At 49.3% G+C, this 21,146-nt stretch overlaps 1 protein-coding gene across 1 annotated transcript in view; it reads right to left on the reverse strand.

The window, feature by feature from the left end:
- The window catches only part of CHD8 (chromodomain helicase DNA binding protein 8), a 911,220-nt gene that overhangs the window by 255,629 nt on the left and 634,445 nt on the right, over positions 1–21,146 (reverse strand). The window contains exon 25 of the mRNA XM_086919771.1: positions 1,121–1,807. Within this exon, the coding sequence (XP_086775897.1) occupies positions 1,121–1,807 (687 nt within the window). The remainder of the gene's footprint in view (positions 1–1,120; positions 1,808–21,146) is intronic.

Below are 21,146 nucleotides of genomic sequence, written 5' to 3' on the forward strand. Positions count from 1 at the left end.
TGGATGCATGATCTCTCCATGGTTCTTTGGATTGAGATTTAGTTTGCAATGTGGTACCACTGAGAGTTCTAGTAGTGTGGTGTACCACGGTTGCCTTGCCCACGTTGGTGCAATGAGGATCAATGTGAGGGAGTGTTGCTGTAGTTTGCGCACCACTAACGTAATGAGTGGGAGAGGCGGAAAAGCATACACAAATTTGTCTGACCAACTGATCCATAGCGCATTGCCTTTGGACAATGGGTGTGGATACCTGGCGGCAAAGTTTGGGCATTTGGAGTGGAAGTGTGTGGCAAACAGATCTATTTCTGGCTGTCCCCACTGTTGAAAGAAAGGTTGCAGAACCTGAGGATGAAGTTCCCACTCGTGAACCTGTTGGCTCTGACGACTTAACAGATCCGCAACCTGATTGTGAACTCCTGGTAGATGTTGTGCTAATAGGAAGATCTTTTGAGGAATGGCCCATCTCCATATGCTCTGCGCCAGCCGGGAGAGCTGTAAGGAGTGTTTTTCTCCCTGTTTTTGGATGTAGTACATGGCTGTCATATTGTCGGTGCGGACTAATACAGCTTTGTGTGATAGATAATGTTGAAAGGACTTTAGAGCTAGAAAAATGGCTAGCAACTCCAGATGGTTTATGTGGAATAGCTTTTGCTGTGGTGTCCATTTGCCCTGTACGGTGTGCTGTGCCAAATGAGCTCCCCAGCCGGTGAGGGATGCGTCCGTGGTTAGCACTACTTGTGGAACTGGCTCTATGAACGGCCGTCCTTTTGAAAGCTTTTTGGTGTTCCACCATTGCAGAGAGTAGTGTGTGATCGGCAGCCCATATACCTCGAACACTGGGTTTTGGCTGCGAGATCGCAGAGCCTATGTGAGTGAACTGGATGGATTTATGCATAACAACTATAAGCAACTCAGTAATATGCTTTAGAGACCAGATTATAGGGGAGAATTAAAAACAAAGATAATTGTTAGAACGCATGCATGGAGTGCTGGCTAAGAATCAGCTAATCAAAAATGGACAAGCATGAGCAGGCAAAAAACATGTTCAGGAAGACATACAGAAAACAACTTCCTATCACAAGATAGGCATATATTTCACATATGGGGGTGGGGCTACTACCTTTTATCTTTTCTTCATCGCTGTCATCGGATGATAAAGTAGAGGACGACGAGGTGGAAGCAGACATTTTTGTTAGGTCGAGCTCAGAGTCAGAGTCATTTTCACCAGCAGCAGACATCTTTTGTATGGGCAACGGACGACCTCTTTGAGGCCCAACAAATCCTCGAACCAGTGTCACAGATTCTGCAGCTGCTGCAGCTGCTGCCTCTGCCGCCACCTCTGCCTCCAGTTTCACAGACAAACTCTCCAGGGCATGCTGCTTTATCTCTTCAGCACTACCATCTCGGCGAGGTTCAGGTACGAGGGTAAGAGGTGACACATTCTGTGTATCATTATGTGACAACGATTGGTGCAGCAGTGGGGTGGAGCAGCGTGAGGGTGCTGGACGACTCTGGATATAGGCCTGACGAGACGCCAGAAAGGATAGTTCAGGGTCCTGCATGATGCTGTAGTCTGCTCGGCTCACGCCATGTCTGGCAGCCCCCCGCAACAGCTCTCCATCATGGCGACCACACTCCCACCACTCTGGTAGATCAGAGCCAGGTTGGCACAGCGCCAAACGCTCTTGCAGCAGGGGGTGACAAAGCACCTGCTCTCGCAATCGGCGCAGTAGCTCCACACGGTACAAAGTCCGGGACGCTCGCTCCTCCGTGATGGGCTCAATGAAAAGTGTGTGGTCTGTGGACTCTGAAGGACAAAGATAATAAGCAGGTCAAGTAAAATTTAAGAACACTACTGCACATATGTTTTCTTTAATGTATAGCTCTGCACAATCTAAACCGATGTTACTTAACCTTTTGACTTTGTTAGCCCCACACTGAATAACTACTGTAATCAATTGAGCTCCGCTGACTCAATAATGGAATTAGGGGACCCCGGCCTAACCAACAGCAATCTCAAAATATTACAAAAAATACAGAAACAAGTATACATAAAAAAAATATACAAATGATGAAATATTTTTTTCATTTCACAAGCACAGAAAATTAAAAAATGCAAATGTAATCAGAAGATTGGAACATTTTTCAAATTTGGTTTTCAATCATACAAAATGAAATGATGTGCTAAACTATAGTATATCACTTTGGTGTTTTGTTTCAATTGCATGTTTTTTGCTGTAGCGTCAATTGAGGCCACCCACAGATCATGCTTTATTACTTCACTTTAACAGTACATTTTAATATTTTTAATTCTGCTTCTTTATTAGTAAGTTACTTTATTAATCTGCCTATATTATTAAATAGTCAAGAATCTAACCAATAGGTTTATTAGACCTCAGAGGTCTGCAGACCACAAGTTAAGATGCAAAGCCCCAAAAGCAAATTGGTAGACAGTGTGTAGGTTTCTAGGCTTGGGATCTTATTAATGAATAGAGCTCAATCCCAGAATGGGGAGGTTAGGCCGGTCGGGGTAGAATTTGTGGCTAGATGGTCTCTACCAGAAAGAGCGTTACCGAAAGTAAGTTATTCTACTGATTCCTCACTTTTGGACTAAATAAAGCATTATCTATTTAGAGGAGGGTCTGTGGATGGATTCATATCTGAAGGTCCTGCAGGACCGAGCAGGCAAAATGCCCCTTTCAGTGAACCTGAATGTCCAGGCAATGCTTCATTAACGTAAGAAGGGACACCCACATTGCTGTCTAGCAAATGTCTAGGACAGGTACTCCACGCTCGATAGGAATGGCAGCAGCTTTGGCCATGGCAGAATGAGCGCATAGGCTGCTTCTTGGCTAATGGGTTGCAGATTTTAATAAAGAGCATGATCTAGCCAATCTCTTACGCACTACTTGTTCTTTTTGCTCCAGTGAATCCTACAAAGAGCTGATTGTACACCATGTGGCCTTTGGCACGATCGTCGTAGAAGTTCAGCGTTCTCTTGGGGTCTTTGCGATTACGTTTCTCCTTCTTCTTAGAGTGAGGTGGAGCATAGTGCATTGGCAGGGTGATGGTTTGACCGACATGGAACAGCGTCACAACTTTTGGCAGTAAGGATGCCAGCGTCCGCAGAACCACTTTGCCTAGGAAGAATGAAGTGTATGGTGGATTGACACAAAGAGCATGAAACTTACTCAGACTCCATACTGAGGTGATGGCAATGAGAAACAGTCTTGATAGTAAGGAGCCATAAAGGACAGCTGTGAAGTAGCTCGAACGGAGTACACATCAGATAAGCTAGGAAAATTAAGGACTCATTGGGGCATGAAAAAGGAGAAGGGAGAAATGTGTTACAGCCCTTTAAAAGTCACATCACAACCAGTGAAGTAAGGTAAATAAAGAGGGCTGATCTGGCAAACTTAGGAAGACTGAAAGGGCCGAACGTTAACGCCTTATTAAAAATGCCCCTAAAAAAAGCCACGCCGGGGGGGCAATCTGGCGTGTGCCACCCAAGGCCTAAATTTTCCCCAACTACAGGCATATTAAGTGTTTGGTAAAGGACGCCTGGCTGCCAAGATGACATCCACAAATTACAAAGGAAGGTCAAAGGTGTTAATCTGTCGCCGTTCACACTCCATGTAAGAAAATGTAAAGTGCAAAGGCCTGGGTGCACACCCTACCAAGCTGCTGTGACCGCATGTCCTCCCGGAGGGGCAGCTTGATCGGAGAACAGATGCTCCTGCCCAGGAGTTCTGGATACCATACGCTTGGTGCCCAATCTGGGCCTACTTGGACACCTTGAGCCCGGTCTGTAATCTTCTTGAGAACTCAGTGCAGTAGTGGTATTTGTAGAAATGCATACAGTAGTCCAGAGTTTCACTAAAGTTGGAACGCGTCTCAATGCAAGATGCCTTGGAAACGCCAATGAACAGAATTGCATCTTCTCGGAGGAGGCAAACAGATCGAGACAAGGAGTCGATGGCTGAGCTTTCTTGGTCGGGCATTCAATCATCCTGCCATGTGGTTCACCACTAGGAAAATTCCTTAAAGTTCCAGATATTTCGAGAGGTGCAAGGACTCCTAGCACAGGTTCGGTGACCCCACCCAGCCCTTTTGGTGCAGTACTACAGGGCGGTGGTGTGCTCCGTGAGTGTACAAGCCTCCACTTGATGGACATCAGGAAGACTTTCTGACAAGTGGATAGCCCTTAGCTCCAGAAGGTTGATGTGGCGCTGGCACTCCGCTGGAGACCAGTGGGCTCTGATCCCCACCTCTCCCAGATGACCACACCAACCCAGAAGTCATGCATCACTCACCACTGTCCGCTCTGGGTGGGGCAGGAAGAGGGGTCTACCTCTAACCCACGTCGCGGTCCAGAAACCACCACTGCAGATCTTATGCTGTCTCCTCTGAAATCTGAATGTGTTCAGAGAGTTGTACAAGTTACTTACCTTTGGTAACAGTGTATCTGGTAAAGACGATTCTAGCCGCAGATTCCTTAACGTAGAATTATCCCCAGGCGTGAGACTGGATCCGGAAATATTTGCCACAGCATCTCTGCACGCCAGGGGGCGGTACCACGTGACTCCACCCTGACGTTTCCTGTGGGCATGACATCGCGAGGTCACATAAGCCCCACCCGTGCTGACGTAAGTTTTCTTCTGAACTTTTCAGCGCCACAAGGCGACGCCATCTCCAACAAAACTGTGAACAGTGTGCGAAAAAGCAGTGGAAACAGAAAAGAGAGGAAACAAAAGGTGAGGAACAGCACCAGCCCGAAAGCGTGAAGCACTATGGTACTGAAAGCCACAGCAGGGAAAGAGCAGAGCAGCACTCTGAGAAGCAACCTTTCAGCTAAGGCGACATCCTACCTGGAGGCAGAAAACATAGGGGAAAAAAGGGCATAGCAGGCAATAGAAATATTGCAATTGCAATCACAATTCACAACAGTGAAGGAAAACGAGTCCGAAACAGATGAGTAACGGCAAATTACCCCATGACATCACCATTGAGGAGGGCCACATCCTCAGGAAGGAGACAAATGCTGAGACATAGCCGAAAAACCCCAACCCTGAGGACCGCAGAGGAGTCAGAAACCCCAAGCAATGAAAAGGAAGAAAAAGAAGAGTAGTCCCCCACCCTGGAAAAAAACAGGTGCAGGAAAGCAGCAACACACATGAACCCGCCGTACAAGCACCAGCAAGGAAAAAGATGGAAAAAAGAAATCGAATGAAGCATCCCGCAAGGGAGGAAGCGAAGAGGGACAAGCCACCCGGAGAGTGGTGAAGGCATAAAACCAAGCAGAAAGCCCTCGCAGAACGGGGGGGAAGGGCAGGTTGTGATGGAATCTGTAACTAGAATTGTCTCTACCAGATACACCGTTACCGAAGGTAAGTAACTTGTACATCGGATAGTGACTACTAGCTGCAGATTCCTTAACGTAGAATAGATACCCCAGCCATAACCAGAGGGGAGGAGGGTCTGCGAGAGAACCTCGCAAGCTTGGAAGAAACACAGAGCTCCAACAGGAGATGTGTCACGGGCAGGAAGGATGGCCTAGCCCCCACCAAGCAGAAGTAAGCAAGAACAAGGTGAAAGGAAAGGCCAAGACACCCCAAGCCTACCCGAGGTACAAAAGGCATCCGCCAGAAAACGCCAGAGGGACAGACAGCGCCAAGCGTACCAAGGAAGAAAAGAACCACCCAGACTCCAAGGAGAAGAGGCGGAGACAGAGGCAGAGCCTTTTCCAGGAGAACACACACACACAGCGAAGGGGACAGCTGAACAGGCATCAGCCCCGAGGCAGAGGGCAAGGCAGGAACAGCCCCCACAGTTGAGAAGACCAGGCGTGATCAGAAAGACGCATTCGCGCAAAGCTCCAGCAGAACAAGGGGCAGGAGCACAAGGGTACATGCAAAGGCTCACGGAGGCGGACCATAACGACCAGGCGTGCACAGCCGGAAAATACCATGAAGCAGTGCACCCAGAACAAGCTAAGCTCAGGGCAAAGGCAGAGGCAATGGAACCCCAGAAGGAGCCCCAGAGAAGGATCGTCCCAGAGACACAACCCACCTAAGAACCGACAATCTAAGCTTACGGAGGGAAGAGCCCCGCAAGGAGCCGTTGAATGGCTGAATCCGCATGGGTGTTAAACAAGAGAACCCCATCAAAATGAAGGTCAACCAGACGCTCCCTAACATTCTCCGGAAAAACGCCATCCCGCAACTAAGCATGGTGGCGGAGAGCCACATAACTTGCCTTAGCGCGGCCGAGAGCATCAGCCACATTCAAGACCGAACGGAGAATAAACGCAGCCAACTCCAGGCTATCCAACACATGGTGACGCAGATCAGCGCAGACACCTTCATGGGAGGAGCTAGACATAAGGGACTCCGCGGAATCCCATAGGCTAGAGGTAGCCCTGGCCAACACACAAAGTGTGTTGAGTGCTCGAGGAAGCGCAGATGTTACACTCCCAAGAATCCAACCACCGGGCCACCCATGACAGAGGAAACAACACTGTAAGCAAGGAAGGAAAAGCAGTCAGCAGGAGAAGGCACTGAGTAGAAGGGTGGAAAGAAAGGCAGACTTGATCGTGCAGATCAGGGCGGTGGCGGAGAGCCTAAGGCACCGGAACTCCCGTGGCAGGATGGCCCCTGGACCCCAGAAGAGAATTATGGAGCGAAGTTACAAATGGACGAAGCAGCTCCCTTCCACCAGAGCCCTGGTGGAGGACTTCCAACAAATGGGCCGTATGGGTGGCGACGAGGGCGCACATTCCAAGGGAACCTGCGCCCTCTGCAGAATGAGGACCAGGCCTTGGAGACAAGTTGTAAGTCTTACCGGTGGGCGAGCGACACCCATTGGGCCTGGGTAAAGGACGATTCCGCTGGCGGAATCTGTGGTTCCTGGCCCCACCCGAGGTAAGAGATGGACGCGGTGACGAGACCGGTGTGGACAAGCGGGCCGAAAGTAATTTCACCCGGCGCTCACGCCGGGACTTCGGCTTCAGATGCTGACAAGCATCGCAGTCCGTACAATCATGGAGCTCACCCAGACACCACATACAAATGGGGTGAGGGTCCGTCGCCGACATCTGACGCGTACACGAAATGCACGTCTTAAAACCCGAAGGCATTCACACACTGTTCCTCAAAGCAAAAGCGTCAAAGAGGGCCTAAACACAGGCCAAGGGACAATCCGGAAAAGAAGAGAACTGACTCCAGCGCGCCGGGGTGGGGCTTACGTGACCTCGCTGACATCATGCCCACGGACGTCAGTGCAGTCACATGGTACCGCCCCCCGGTGCGCAGAGATGCTGCGGCAAAAATTTCCAGATCCAGTCTCACGCCTGGGGATAATTCTCGTTAAGGAATCTGCGGCTAGTAGTCTCTATCAGATATCCCTGATGGTGAACCCACTGGGACTTCATAGCCTGAATGTATTGGACTCTTTCTCCAAGGGAAAGGCACACATTTATTGACTCGCTCTTCGCTTTGGCCGGAGTGGTCGCTCCCAGTGCCCCTGGCGTCCACTGGTATCGTTGTGCAACGCTTTTTGTCAATTTCACCTCCTTATTATTGCCTACAGCTCTGCCTGGCTGCCGCTTTGCTTTTTATGCGCTTTGGCTTTCTGATAGTAAATTAATCGGCTGTGTTAGCGCGTTCTCCCCAAGCGCTCTGTTGTGCTCCCCCCTCCTCCATTTTGTTTGTTGTTGTCGCCTTGTGCAACCCGCCCCGCCTCCCAGCTGAGCCGCCCTCGCCCCTCCCCCTCCACCATCCATATATGATAGGAGTTCCCGCGTGCAGCGTTCACGCGCAGCGACCGCGCCCAATCCGCGCCGAAGGTAAGCCAAAGGTAAGCACGTCTACGCCCGTCCGCGCCTGGACCGCGCCCAGCGCCAGACCCCCTGCCCCTTGCGCTGCCCAGCCCTCCCGCATTACCTACGATGCCGCCACCCTCCTAGCCCTTAACCCCGGTCGCGCCCCCAACTGCGTCCAAGCCGCTCCTGGACACACTCATGGACCTTTCTCTTGCCACTCCTGCAAATTCATCGGCACCGACAACATCCCCGCTACGACCACACCACAGATTCCCGACCCCAATCACCTACAATGCATCCTTCTCAACACCCGGTCGGTCCACAGACACGCCATTGACCTATGGAATCTACTAGACACCATCTCTCCAGACGTCGCCTTCCTAACAGAAACATGGATGAACGCTTCCTCCGCCCCAGACATCACCATTGCCATCCCTGAAGATTATAAGATCACACGCAAGGACCGTACCGGCCACACAGGAGGAGGAATCGCTATCGTCCATAAAAAATCAATCCGCATCTCAACCAGCTCTGACGTCAACCTCGCCAACTCTGAACACCTTCACTTCCAGATCCACATCGACCCCAAGACCACACTCCGAGGCACCCTCCTCTACAGACCACCAGGACCCCGCGCAAAATTCAGTGAAGACATCACGGACTTCATCACTCCACACGCGCTCCCCTCCAAAGATTACATCCTTCTGGGAGACCTCAACTTTCACCTTGAAAAGAACAACGACCGCAACACCACCACCCTCTTGGACAACGTCGCCAACCTCGGACTTAAACAACTGGTCACTTCCCCCACCCACATCGCAGGTCACACACTCGACCCCATCTTCACCTCCAGCAATCATGTCTCCTTCTGCCATACTACGGATCTCCTCTGGACTGACCACAGCTGCGTTCACTTCACCTACAACAAGCCGAAACCCATCAACCACCTCCAACCAACTCTGCAAAGAAACTGGAACAAAATCACCATCGACCAGATCTCCTCATCGCTCCTTCTAAACACCCCAGCCCACTCTTCTAACCCAGACCAAGCCGCCGCCAACTTCACCCTATGGTTATCCAACACCGCCGACACCTTAGCACCACTGAAAAAACGTCAAAGCAAACCTGGCAGCAAGAAGGCCTCATGGTTCAACGATGATCTTAAGAAGTCCAAGAAACTCTGCCGCTCCCTTGAAAAGGCCTGGAAAAAAGACCCAACCACCAGCACCAAGGACGCCTTCAAAAACGCCACCCGAATACACCACCAACTAATCCGAAAGGCCAAGAAAACAGCATTCAAGGATCGACTAGACAACAACGCCCACAACAGCAAGGAACTTTTCAACATCATCAAGGAATTTACCAATCCCTCGGCCAACTCCAACGACATCACCCCCTCTCAAGCCCTCTGCGACTCCCTAGCCTCATTCTTCCACAACAAAATTGCAGACATCCACAACAGCTTCGACAACCAACCCGGAGACCAACCCACCCAACCATATGATGAACATTCTCCCCCCTTGAACACCCTTAACGACTGGAACCCAATCTCCACTGAGGACACCATCCGCCTGATGAACTCCATCCACTCAGGATCCCCCACAGACCCATGTCCTCACCACATCTTCAACAAAGCAGACTCCGTCATAGCACCGCACCTCCGAGACGTCATCAACTGCTCCTTCAACTCCGCCACCTTCCCGGAAAGCTGGAAACACGCTGAACTCACCGCCCTTCTGAAAAAACCCACAGCGGACCCCACCGAACTCAAAAATTACCGCCCCATATCACTCCTTCCTTTCCCGGCCAAAGTCATCGAGAAAGCTGTCAACAACCAGCTCGCCGCTTTCCTCGAAGCCAACAAATCCCTCGACTCCTCACGATCTGGCTTCCGAGCAAAACACAGCACTGAGACCGCCCTCATCGCAGCAACAGACGACATTCGAACTCTACTGGACAATGGAGACACAGTCGCCCTCATCCTCCTCGACCTCTCCGCAGCCTTCGACACAGTCTGCCACAGCACCCTTTTACAACGCCTCAGAAACATCGGAATACAAGGAAAAGCACTTGAATGGATCACCTCGTTCCTCACCGGAAGAACCCAGAGAGTCCGCCTTCCACCATTCAAGGCCGAGGCCTCTGAAGTCATCTGTGGCGTACCACAAGGATCCTCACTCAGTCCCACCCTCTTCAACGTATACATGAGCCCCCTCGCGGCCATCGCACGCCAACACAACCTCAACATCATCTCTTACGCGGATGACACTCAACTGATCCTTTCTCTCACCAATGACCCCAACACCGCCAAAACTAACCTACACGAAGGAATGAAAGAAGTTGCCGAATGGATGAAACACAGCCGTCTGAAACTGAACTCAGATAAAACAGAAGTCCTCATCTTAGGTACATCCCCCTCTGCATGGGACGACTCTTGGTGGCCGGAAGCCCTTGGAAAAGCACCCATCCCGACAGGCCACGCACGGAACCTAGGCGTTATCCTGGATTCTTCACTTTCAATGAACAGACAAGTCAGCGCCGTATCCTCATCCTGCTTCAACATTCTTCGCATGCTCAAAAAAACATTTCGCTGGATCCCCACCGAAACCAGAAAAACAGTCACCCATGCTCTGGTCACGAGCCGACTGGACTACGGAAACACCCTCTACGCAGGTACTACCGCTAAACTCCAGAAGAAACTCCAACGAATCCAAAACGCCTCAGCCAGGATCATATTAGACATCCCGCGTAACGAACACATCTCTGGTCACCTGAAAGACCTCCACTGGCTACCCGTCAATAAGAGGATCACTTTCCGACTGCTAACCCACGCACACAAATCACTCTACGACATCGGACCAGAATGCCTCAACTCACGACTGTCCTTCTACACCCCCTCCCACCAACTACGTTCTTCCAGCCAAGCCCTCGCCACTGTACCTCGCATCAACAAGACAACCATGGGAGGCAGATCCTTCTCATACCTGGCTGCTAAAACATGGAACTCACTCCCCACTTACCTTCGCCTTACCCAGAACCACCCAGCATTCAGAAAGCAACTTAAAACGTGGATATTTGACAAGTAATCCTCTTCCCCTCCCTAAGCGCCTTGAGACCCTCTGGGTATGTAGTGCGCTATATAAATTCTTTGACTTGACTTGACTTGACTTGACATTTATTGTGTCCAGAATGGCTCCAATGAAGGGGAGAGCCAGAGAAGGAGTCCGGTATGACTTTTGAATGTTGATAGTGAACCCTAAAGATAACAGGCGGTTTCTGCAGTCTGGTGGTGGTTGACAGATTGTCTGAGCTAGCATGGAAAGGGAGAGTGGGTGATTGCCTCTTCTGCTTCTGTAGGTAGTATTATGGCTGTATGGAAATGCCCATTTTTGTATGGCGACCCCGTATTGTTTACTGATTGATGATGCGGGTTTTTCTATTAAGGATGCACTGAGGCCTGCTAACCAGTCCTCAGTACCCTACGCCCTAAAACATCTATGTTACATTGCCTATACCATATTGGCAAAGACTAACATACCTACAATATGGTACTAAGGGCCTGTAAGTTAGAGTGTACCCTGCAGTGATTGCAGCACTTGTTGTGCCACCCCGAGTGTGACAAGAGTAAAACGAGTCTCCCAATCTGTAACTGCAGACTGGAAGTGCTGCTTCGAACAAGTAGCATGACTTTGCCATTTAAAAGTCATGGTAAAGTCAGCTGTTCCCCTGAAATCAAAGTGGATTTATAGAGTGCCAAAGGGCATCCAGGCGCTTGGTCATGATAATTCAGGTGAATAAGTTGAACAGCCATGTCTTAAGTGCTCTCTGGAATTCCAGTAGAGAGGTCTAACTTCAAAGCTGAAGCCTTAATAGAGAAAATGGAAAACATTTGGCAGAGGAGCAGCCCCAATGTCTAAGCAAACTAGCTGACACTCGAAACGAGAGAGGAAATCTGTTGTCAAACCAATTTTCCAGGGGCTTGTAGGCCCCTTCTTAGCCACACCTCTGGGTGGGAAAGGAGCGGTGGATGCAGAGAGAGGGGTTCTGCCATCTTGGGAGTGGGCAGAATGGTGCATCCTGGGATAAATAACGAGGGGAAAAATAATAACGTGGGAGGCACACACCATGTTCTTCTACCAAACCAACGTTTCCGTATGTTTAGCCACATTTTTGCATGCTACGCAGGGATAGGGAGCTACCTGTGATGTAGTCAACAAGAGTGTTTCAAGTCAAGGTTTACCTGAACAACCTGCATGCACTGCTAAGTGTATGTAACGTGAGGCATATTAACATGTCACCCAAATAACAATTATTCCAACTTATACACAATATTATTCTCAAAACAGAATGTACTGTTCATGTTGAGATAACAAATCAATCTCACAAAATCATATTAGCATTTATAACATATTTTTTTTAATAAAGATAACATCAATATTGTGTTATCAAATTTTATTGGTTAAGCTTGATTGGTGAGTTCCTGTAGGAAAGTGGCTCGATATGTACTGGACCAGTAAGGTACAGTGTGTATAGAGTCCCCAGAGGTTTGGCAGAAGCTAAAGTTAGATATAACCTTACTCTTTAAAGTGGTAGCTTGGTCGAGCAGTAAGGCAGTATTAGAGGACAGTGTAAAGCATTTGTTGTACCAACTCAGCCAGCAAATGGTCAGACACACTCAATAACTGAACTCTAGGCCAATTCTTTTTTTATCAAAATATATAGTTGTTTTATTTAAGAACCAACAAGGTATCAAAACATACTTTCCCAGAGTGAGTTACTTTAGTTAAATACTTTTGCAAATAGACATTAGACTTTTTGAATGCAATAGTTACAGTTTGTTGCAATAGGCAACACAATGTCAAACACAATGCAACATTGAGCTCAATGGGAATTTTCAGTTAAATGCAATTACTTTGTAGATTACTTTTCTAGCCACAAGACTGGATCCTAGATTCAGTCCTGGGACATGTCCTGTAAACAGTTAAGTACAAGCGTTTTGGTTACAGTAGTGGTTTTTAAGGAATATTATTGTATTTCAAAAGTTAACACTTTTCAGTTGAAATTACCAATGCTATTCTATGGAAGGAAATTCAATTTGCAGGTAAAGTATGTTAACGTTACTTTTGTAATCAGTACTGGACCCCTGGGTTCAGCACTTGGACATCTATCTAAGACAGGTAAGTAATTACGTTTTGGTAGTTAGTACTATTTTTAAAGAATATTTGTAGTTTGCAGAAAAACAGTCAATGGTTTCCTATGGAGGAAAATTCAGGTTACTGGAAGGTACGGTAAAAATTACTTTTCAGGGTTAGTGCTGGGCTAAAAGATGCCGCACTGAGGTCTCTCCTGATAACAGGCGAGTACATCGGAATTCGTTGTTCAGCTGATTTTAGGTGAATATTTTAAAGTTCCCAAACTCCACACTTAAAAGAATTTTAAGTGAAACCAGTCAATGTTAGCCTATGGAAGAAAAGTGAGTTATCGGCTTTTAGGTAAGTACTCTTCTGGCAGAGTTAAGGTTCTGGGCATAAACTCAGGGGTCTCCCAGGGTCAGGTAGGTACAGTTGGTACACCCTCAGTGGGACAGGGGTAGCCGGGTGCAGAGGTAGTTAGACCCAACGTTATCCAATTCGAGGCATGGGGCCTTCGGTTGGTGGCTGCTGGTTAGCAGGCCACGCGGCTGTGGGAGCTGGGCTCCTGGTCACTTGCTCCAGGCAAATGGGGAAGTAGGATAGGACAAACGGTTGCACTGCCAGGGGCACTCGGGCGGCTGGGTGCAGGGTGCTTTTGAGCCGTAGGGTGTTCAATGTTATTCAATGGAGATCTTGAAAAGGGAACAAAGGCTGCAGGCTCGGGGATTGAGGATCTTCTGGAGCGACCAACACTTCGAGGGGTAAATTGGGATCTTGCAGGGTAGGTAGGCACCCGGGAGTTGGGCACAAGGGGCCGGGGGGCACCGGGTGCAGGGGTGTCTTATGGCGCTGGGAAATCTTACCCTCTCTGCTGGTCGCGATTGGAGGGGCCCCTGGTTCTGAGACTGCAGGTGTCGTCTGGGTCGTCTAGGAGGGTCCTTGGGCACTGGATTTCAGGTCAGAATCGCCGGGGGACGTCATCAGGGTCTTTGTCCACTTGGGCACAGGCAGTAGGCGGGTGCAGAGTGGGCTGGATTTGCGGGTCCTGGCTGGCACCAGGGGTATTGCTGTTTGAGCAGAACCACTGCTCATGGGAGTCTAGGGAGACGCCTACTACCACATCTACATCCATTGCACCCACTGACAAAACCTATAGTTCATGGTAAATAGCTGACGTGATCAGTTCAAAGTACTTCCCTTCGGCGTCACCACTGCTCCAAGTGTCTTCACCAAGTGTCTGGCAGTACGCTTAAGAAAAAACACAGCTGCCCCCCTCTCCTTATCTCGAAGATTGGCTGATCAACAGTGCCTGCAGCACATGCAAACCAAACAGCTATTTCATTTCTCCACAGTCTTGATTTACCATAAATGGACAAGTCTTAGTGCCAAATCCGAGCCCCCCTTTTATTTCTTGGAGTACTCTTAAATTAAGTCACAGACAAAGCCCTCAAAAGTTCACATCCTTTGGCCAGCTTGTACCTCCTTTTCAGCTACAATCTTTACAGGAAGAACTGTAATACACTTGATGGGCATCATTGCTTCCTGTATTACTATTGTACCACGCACCCGGCTCATTGGTCACAAGCGCAGGGTCATTTGAAGGCTCTAGTGTTAGTAACCGCCAGAGTCACTCACTGTCTGCTGTGGTGGAAAGCAATAACCTCTTGTGTGACAGACCTTTTCTAGGCCCCTTTCCACTGGCCATCAGTACCAGAGACTTCTCCCGGGGCTATTCCGGAGCTCACCTCTATCCCAACAAAGTATATGATGTGTGAACTCCACATCAGCAAAGCCACCAATTACAATTACTTAAAGTTTTTAGCGACCAGCCTACCCCAAAAAGCCTTTCTACCGTTTATTGGAAGTAGGACAGACAGGAGGAAACAGGATGCAGTATATGGTGTGGTTGTGGGACCCCACTGTGTAGTACACTCACCAAGCACTGTAGGATCCTTGGGTTTTGTTGGTCAAACCTTCAGCTCAATCCTGGGTAGCTGTGACACTGAGCAGTAAGGCTTGCACTAAGAAACAAGTGTAAAGCAAATAAACAGCCCCAAAACAATTGAAGAAGAGATTAACGAGACACAAAGAAACACCATAAGTTAAAGAGCCACTGGAGTGTTCTAGAATTACTAGGTATACTAAATCACAGCATTTCACTCAACCGCGGACAAGCACTGGCAAATTCAATTTGACACTTAGAAACTTTCTGAGTGAAAAATTGAGCAAGTTGTAAGGCAGTTGGTTACAGCTACTTGTGGAAACCAGCTCCTGCAGGCATCCATTCAAAGTGATCAGAAAGACCCTCAGAAAGTTACCTCTGCAGAAGCAGAAGTCTTCAAGCATTTGCAGTCTTTTTCCTCATTCAGTTGGTTCCTATGGAAGTGGAGTGGTCCTGAAGTTAAGGTAAATTGGATGCTTGAAAATGCTCAAGGATGCTGTGGATGTGACACGGTCGAGGAGGGTCTCCCTGCTAGACCTCCTCAGTCCACAAAGGTGATGGAAGTTCCAGAGAAAGGATTTGATATCCCACGAGGTTCTATCTGTTGTGGCCAAAGTCCAGTCACCACTGCATTACCAGTAGAATGGTATCGTAGTCACAGTCAAATCCTTCTCTAAGTTGTAACTTGCCTCCAGGGCGACCAAGCTGCACTCAGACTCTTGCAGGTCAAGCAGACTCTGGTTCAACAGACTATGGTTCAACTTTTGAGCATCTGGGTCCTGGTCCTTGGTGCTGCTTGATGGTGGGGAGTGGCGATCTGCGGATACTGGGCTACCACTCACAAATAGCAGGCTTTTTCGACTGTTGTGTCCATATGCTCAGTTGGCTGACACTTCTATATCTTTGCGTTGGCTGGGGTCTGGAGATAGTTTCATTTTGAGCAGGACACTGCAGGCACACCATCCCTCTTATGTGCTAGCCACAAGTTCAGAAGGTGAGGTCCACGTTAGTGCAGCCTGTCTCTGCCTGGAACTTGGTTCAGCAGGCCAGTCCTTCTCCCAGGCCAGTCGAGATCTAGGTTCTGAGTTCTAGAGTTGAGGGTTGCCTTATTTATGTAAAGGAAATGCCCTCCGGGTATGATGCGGTTGTTAGCCAATAGGCTACCAGGTTCCCTCCCTCGTGTGGTATCTCGCTTATTCCAGGATGCATCAATGAGGAACTGTGAGAAAGTGCCATCTTTCTTGCATGGTGTGCCCCCACATTTTGCTGGGCCTGTGTTCCTTCCCTAAAACTGTATTGAAGCTAAAACCCAATTGGCATCTCTGGCCACATGTCAGCCCCTGGTAAATGGTACCATGGGTACAATGGGAAACCCCCTAAGGGCTGCAGCACTTATTGTGCCACCCTTAGGGGCCCTGCACCCTGACACACACACACACTGCCTTTGCAGGCTGAATGTCCTGGTGCAGAACTAAACAAAGAGTCGACATGGCACACATCCCTGTGTGCCATGCCCACAAACTCACTGAGCTGGCATACATCAGTCACCCCTATAGCTGGGTGCCCTATGCCAGTGGTGTGGGCACAGGTGCATGAGGTCTGTGCCCCTTCAGTACCCAGGCCATTCCTGGGCACTGTAAGTGCAGTGATGCCATTTAGGAGTATATGGTGCTGGGAGGTTGTCATTACAAACTCCACAGCACTATATTGGCCACACTGAAGCATGACAAGTTTGATATCAAACTTCTCAGAACATTAATCCCACACTGATGCCAGTGTGGGATTTAATGTAAAAAATGCACTATAGAGGGAATCTTAGAGATGCCCCTGAAACCTAACCTACAATCCACGTCTTGTCAGAGGCTGCCTAGGCTGCCACACAGCAGACATGTTTCTGGACCCCTGGGTGGAGAGCCCCCCGCTCTCCTGGGCCTGCAACAATGCACATCCTGGGACGAGGTGCCAAGCCTCCTAACCCAGGATGGGCAGGGAAAGCTTCAAAGGCATTCCGCCTTTGTGAGCTTCTCCAGACCACTTGCTGTACTCAGCAACTGGCCACCACCAGCTCTGACCCCCACTCAGGCGGCAAGACTGGCAGGAAACCCTACATCAGGAAAGGGGGTGTGCCAGCCTGTGCCAACTCCACCCCTCAGGTGAGAGGCGAGGTGAAGCACGACTCCGGGCTACCGCCATCTTGAGGATAGGGAGCCCTACCCACTCACAGCTAGGCTCCAGCCCCCCTTTTACAGGAGAGGAACAGGTTAGGGGGTGTACCCACCCCAGGACAGGGACCTATTGGTTCCTGCCCTCACCCTACCTGTAACGTCCCTAAAGAACAAGTTACTTACCTTCAGAAATAATAGATCTGTATGAAACAGTAGTTAGTATTAGATTCCTTACCTTAGAATATCCCCAGGCGTCAGTCTGGATCCGGAAACTTTGCGTAGCAGTACCCTTGCGCGTCGGTAGGCGTTGTCTGCGGCTCCCCTTTTACAGGAGAGGAGCAGGTTAGGGGGTGTACCCACCCCAGGACAGGGACCTATTGGTTCCTGCCCTCACCCTACCTGGAACGTCCCTAAAGAACAAGTTACTTACCTTCTGTAATAATATATCTGTAAGAAACAGTAGTTAGTTTTAGATTCCTTACCTTAGAATATCCCCAGGCGTCAGTCTGGATCCAGAAACTTTGCGTAGCAGTACCCTTGCACGTCGGTAGGCGTTTTCTGCGGCTCCGCGTCCGTCGTCAGCGTCGGAATGACGTCGCCGGAGTACTTAGACGCCGCCCTTGCGCGTGGACGTCAGTTCTTATACAAAGCTTTTCCGCACCAAAAACGCAGAGCCATGTAAAAAAACAACACTGGTGCCATTGAAACTAGGGCCCTGAAAGGGGATGACCTTAACCCTAGATAACTGGGAGGATGGGTGGGGCGGTAAGGAATCTAATAATAACTACTGTTTCTTACAGATATATCGTTACCAAAGGTAAGTAACTTGTTCATCTGAAAGAAACAGGTTAGTATTAGATTCCTTACCTTAGAATAGATACCCCAGCAATACCAATCCCGGTGGTGGGTCTGCGAACAAATAATCACACCAGAAAGTCCTGGAGGACGGAACGGCCAAAGAAGCCATCCCTCCGGACTTGGCTGTCCAGGCAGCAGTATCTTGCGAACGCGTGCAGCGAGGCCCACGTAGCTGCCTGACAGATGTCCTGCAAAGGGACTACCCGGCTCAGGGCAGTGGTAGCCGCCGTGGCCCGAGTCGAATTGGCCCTCGGCCCAACAGGAGGCTCCTTCTTCGCAAAGGAGTAACAAGCCTTGATACACAAGACGACCCACCGAGAGATGGTCCCCTTGTGCACCGCCCGTCCCTTCTTGGCGCCCACGTAACCAACAAAGAGTTGGACATCCACCCGGAACTGGCGTGTGCGATCTAGATAGAATGAAAGCGCACGTTTTGGGTCCAGAAGGTGGAGCTGCTCTTCCTCTTTTGAGGGATGCGGTGGCGGAAAGAATGTGGGCAAAGTGATAGACCGCCCGATATGGAAGGCCGTGACAACCTTGGGAAGGAAAGAGGGTCTAGTCCGCAACACAACCTTGTCCGGATGGACAGAAAGGAAAGAAGGTTTGGATGAAAGAGCCTGGAGCTCCCTCACTCTCCTGGCAGAGGTGATGGCAACTAGGAAAGCAGTCTACAGAGTAAGAAGGCGGAGAGGACAGTTGTGAAGTGGCTCAAAGGAAGCGCACATCAGATAGGTAAGAACAAGGTTCAAGTCCCACTGAGGCATCACAAACGGAACAGGGGGAAGAAATGCGTAACTTACCTGTAACAGCAGTTATCCAGTATTGGTATCTTTCATAGATTCACATGCCTGAATCATTCCCAGTCGTCGGGGTGGGAGTCCCCGGTAAATAATTATAGTAATGTCACATAGACATATACTTAGTACTAGGCCAGAGGCATCACATTAGTAGCCTATCTAGGTCCTTATGTAAAAAGGACCAAACTTTGGCCAGGAGCCAATCAGCTACTATCACCCTCCTCACCTTCCTGGAAGGAGCCCTAGTCCCTCAGAGTTTCGTAAGCACAGTGCTAAGTAGTACCTACTGAGAGGACAAAGGTGAGCCCTTCCAGGGGAGGCGGGTGGGTTGCATGTGAATCTATGAAAGATACCAATACTGGATAACTGTATTATGGGTATCTTTCATAGATTCACATGCCTGAATCAGAATAGCAAGCAATAATGAGCACATTTCGCATAATACATCTTTAAAGACATAATAATCTTATCATAAGTTGTTACACAGTTTACATGATACTCGCAACCTGATAAGAAATGTGCGATAAATTACCTGGAAGGTGGGATGATAGGAAGAAGGCTCACCTCTAATGAAATAGATGACGTAGGACCGCCTGTCCCACTGCTGCATCCTTCATAAGTTCAGAATCCAAGCAGTAGTGCTTGGTGAACGTATGTGGTGTCTTCCATGTCGCCGCTCTGCAGATGCCGACAATGGGTACCCCAGCGAAGAGCGCCATGGAGGTGGATACCGCTCTAGTGGAGTGTGCTTGAACCTTTGAAGGAAGAATGGCCCGCCTGTTGGTGACAGAAGGCGATGGCCGCTGAAATCCATCTGGAAATGCTCTGTTTTGTCAATGCTAGGCCTTTCCTGGGCCTGCTAAATGCAACAAACAATTGGTTGGACTTCCGAAATTGCTCCGTCCTGTGTATGTAGAATTTGAGACATCGCTTGAGGTCCAATGAGTGTAGAGATCTTTCAGCCGCAGATGATGGATTCGGGAAGAAAGATCTGAGGACAATAGGTTCGTTGAGATGGAAAGAGGACGGAACCTTCGGTATAAACTTAGGGTTAGTCCGTAGAATGACCCTGTCGTTCTTGAACTGGATGAAGGGGTCTTGCACAGAGAAGGCCTGCAGTTCACTCACTCTCCTTGCTGACGTGAGCGCCAGTAATAGAGCCGTTTTCCATGACAAATATTTAAGATCTGCTCTGTGGATTGGCTCAAACGGGTGTTTCATTAGTTGAGCTAGTACCACATTTAGTTGCCATGTAGGTGGTGACGCTTGAACTGGAGGGAAAGTTCTGAATAATCCCTTCAGAAACTGCTTGACCAGTCTGTTGGTCCATAGTGAAGCTCCACACGAAGAACGTCTGAACCTGGATATGGCCGCCAGGTGGACTTTTATACAAGCGTGTGCCAGCCCCGAATTGGCTAGGTAGAGCAAGTAGGGCAGAATTTGTGCTGGAGTAGAAGTGAACGGATGTAATTTCCGAGCTCTACCCCACAAACAGAACCTTTTTCACTTAAGGGAATACGTCTTATTAGTACTTTCAGCCCGGGCCCGGACTAAGACGACCCTGCATTCCTGCGGAATATCTAAATCCTGGAACTCTCTGAACTCAGGAGCCAAGCCGATAATTTGAGAGATGTTGGATCCGGATGCTGGACTTGTCCCTGGTTCATTGTGAGGAGATGTGGGCATGTCCTGAATAGAATTGGAGGTTCCAGCGATAGAAGGTGTAGTTCTGTATACCAGTGCTGGCGCGGCCATGCTGGGGCTATCAGGATCAGGGTACAACTCTCTGCTTTCAGTTTCCAGAGAACCCTGGGGATCAGGGGAAACGGTGGAAAAGCGTAAGCAAAGACGTTGCACCATGTCATCAAAAAGGCATTCCCTAGGGACCTTTTCTGGGGAAGCCAGCTTGCGTAATGTTGGCATTTCGCGTTCGTTTCCGTCGCAAAAAGATCCAGGTGAGGCTTGCCCCAACGGGAGAACACTGAGTCGAGCGTCTTCTGGTCGAGCTCCCACTCGTGGCAAATTGAGCGCTGCCTGCTTGGCGAGTCTGCCAGGGTGTTGTCTACTCCTGGGACATACTCTGCCCGCAGAGAAATGTTGTGTTGGAGCAGCAAGATCCAAATTTGCTGAGATTCTCGAGACAAAGTCCTGGATCGAGTACCCCCTGTTTGTTCAGTTAGTGCATTGTGGTGGTGTTGTCCATCCTCACAAGCACTGGGGAGTTCCTGATTCTGGGTAGAAATGCTCGAAGTGCCAAGCGCACTGCTCGTAACTCTAGCAAATTGATGTGGAGTTGTCTTTCTGCCACTGACCGTGTACTTGCAGTTCTTGAAGGAACGCCCCCCATCCTTCCAGTGAAGCGTCTGTGGTTATCACATAAGGAGAGACTGGGAGTAGAAAAGGCAGGCCTTTGTTCAAGTTGTCGCCCAGAAG

This window comes from Lissotriton vulgaris, chromosome 5 (genome assembly GCF_964263255.1).
Source record: "Lissotriton vulgaris chromosome 5, aLisVul1.2, whole genome shotgun sequence".
Lineage (NCBI taxonomy): Eukaryota > Metazoa > Chordata > Amphibia > Caudata > Salamandridae > Lissotriton > Lissotriton vulgaris.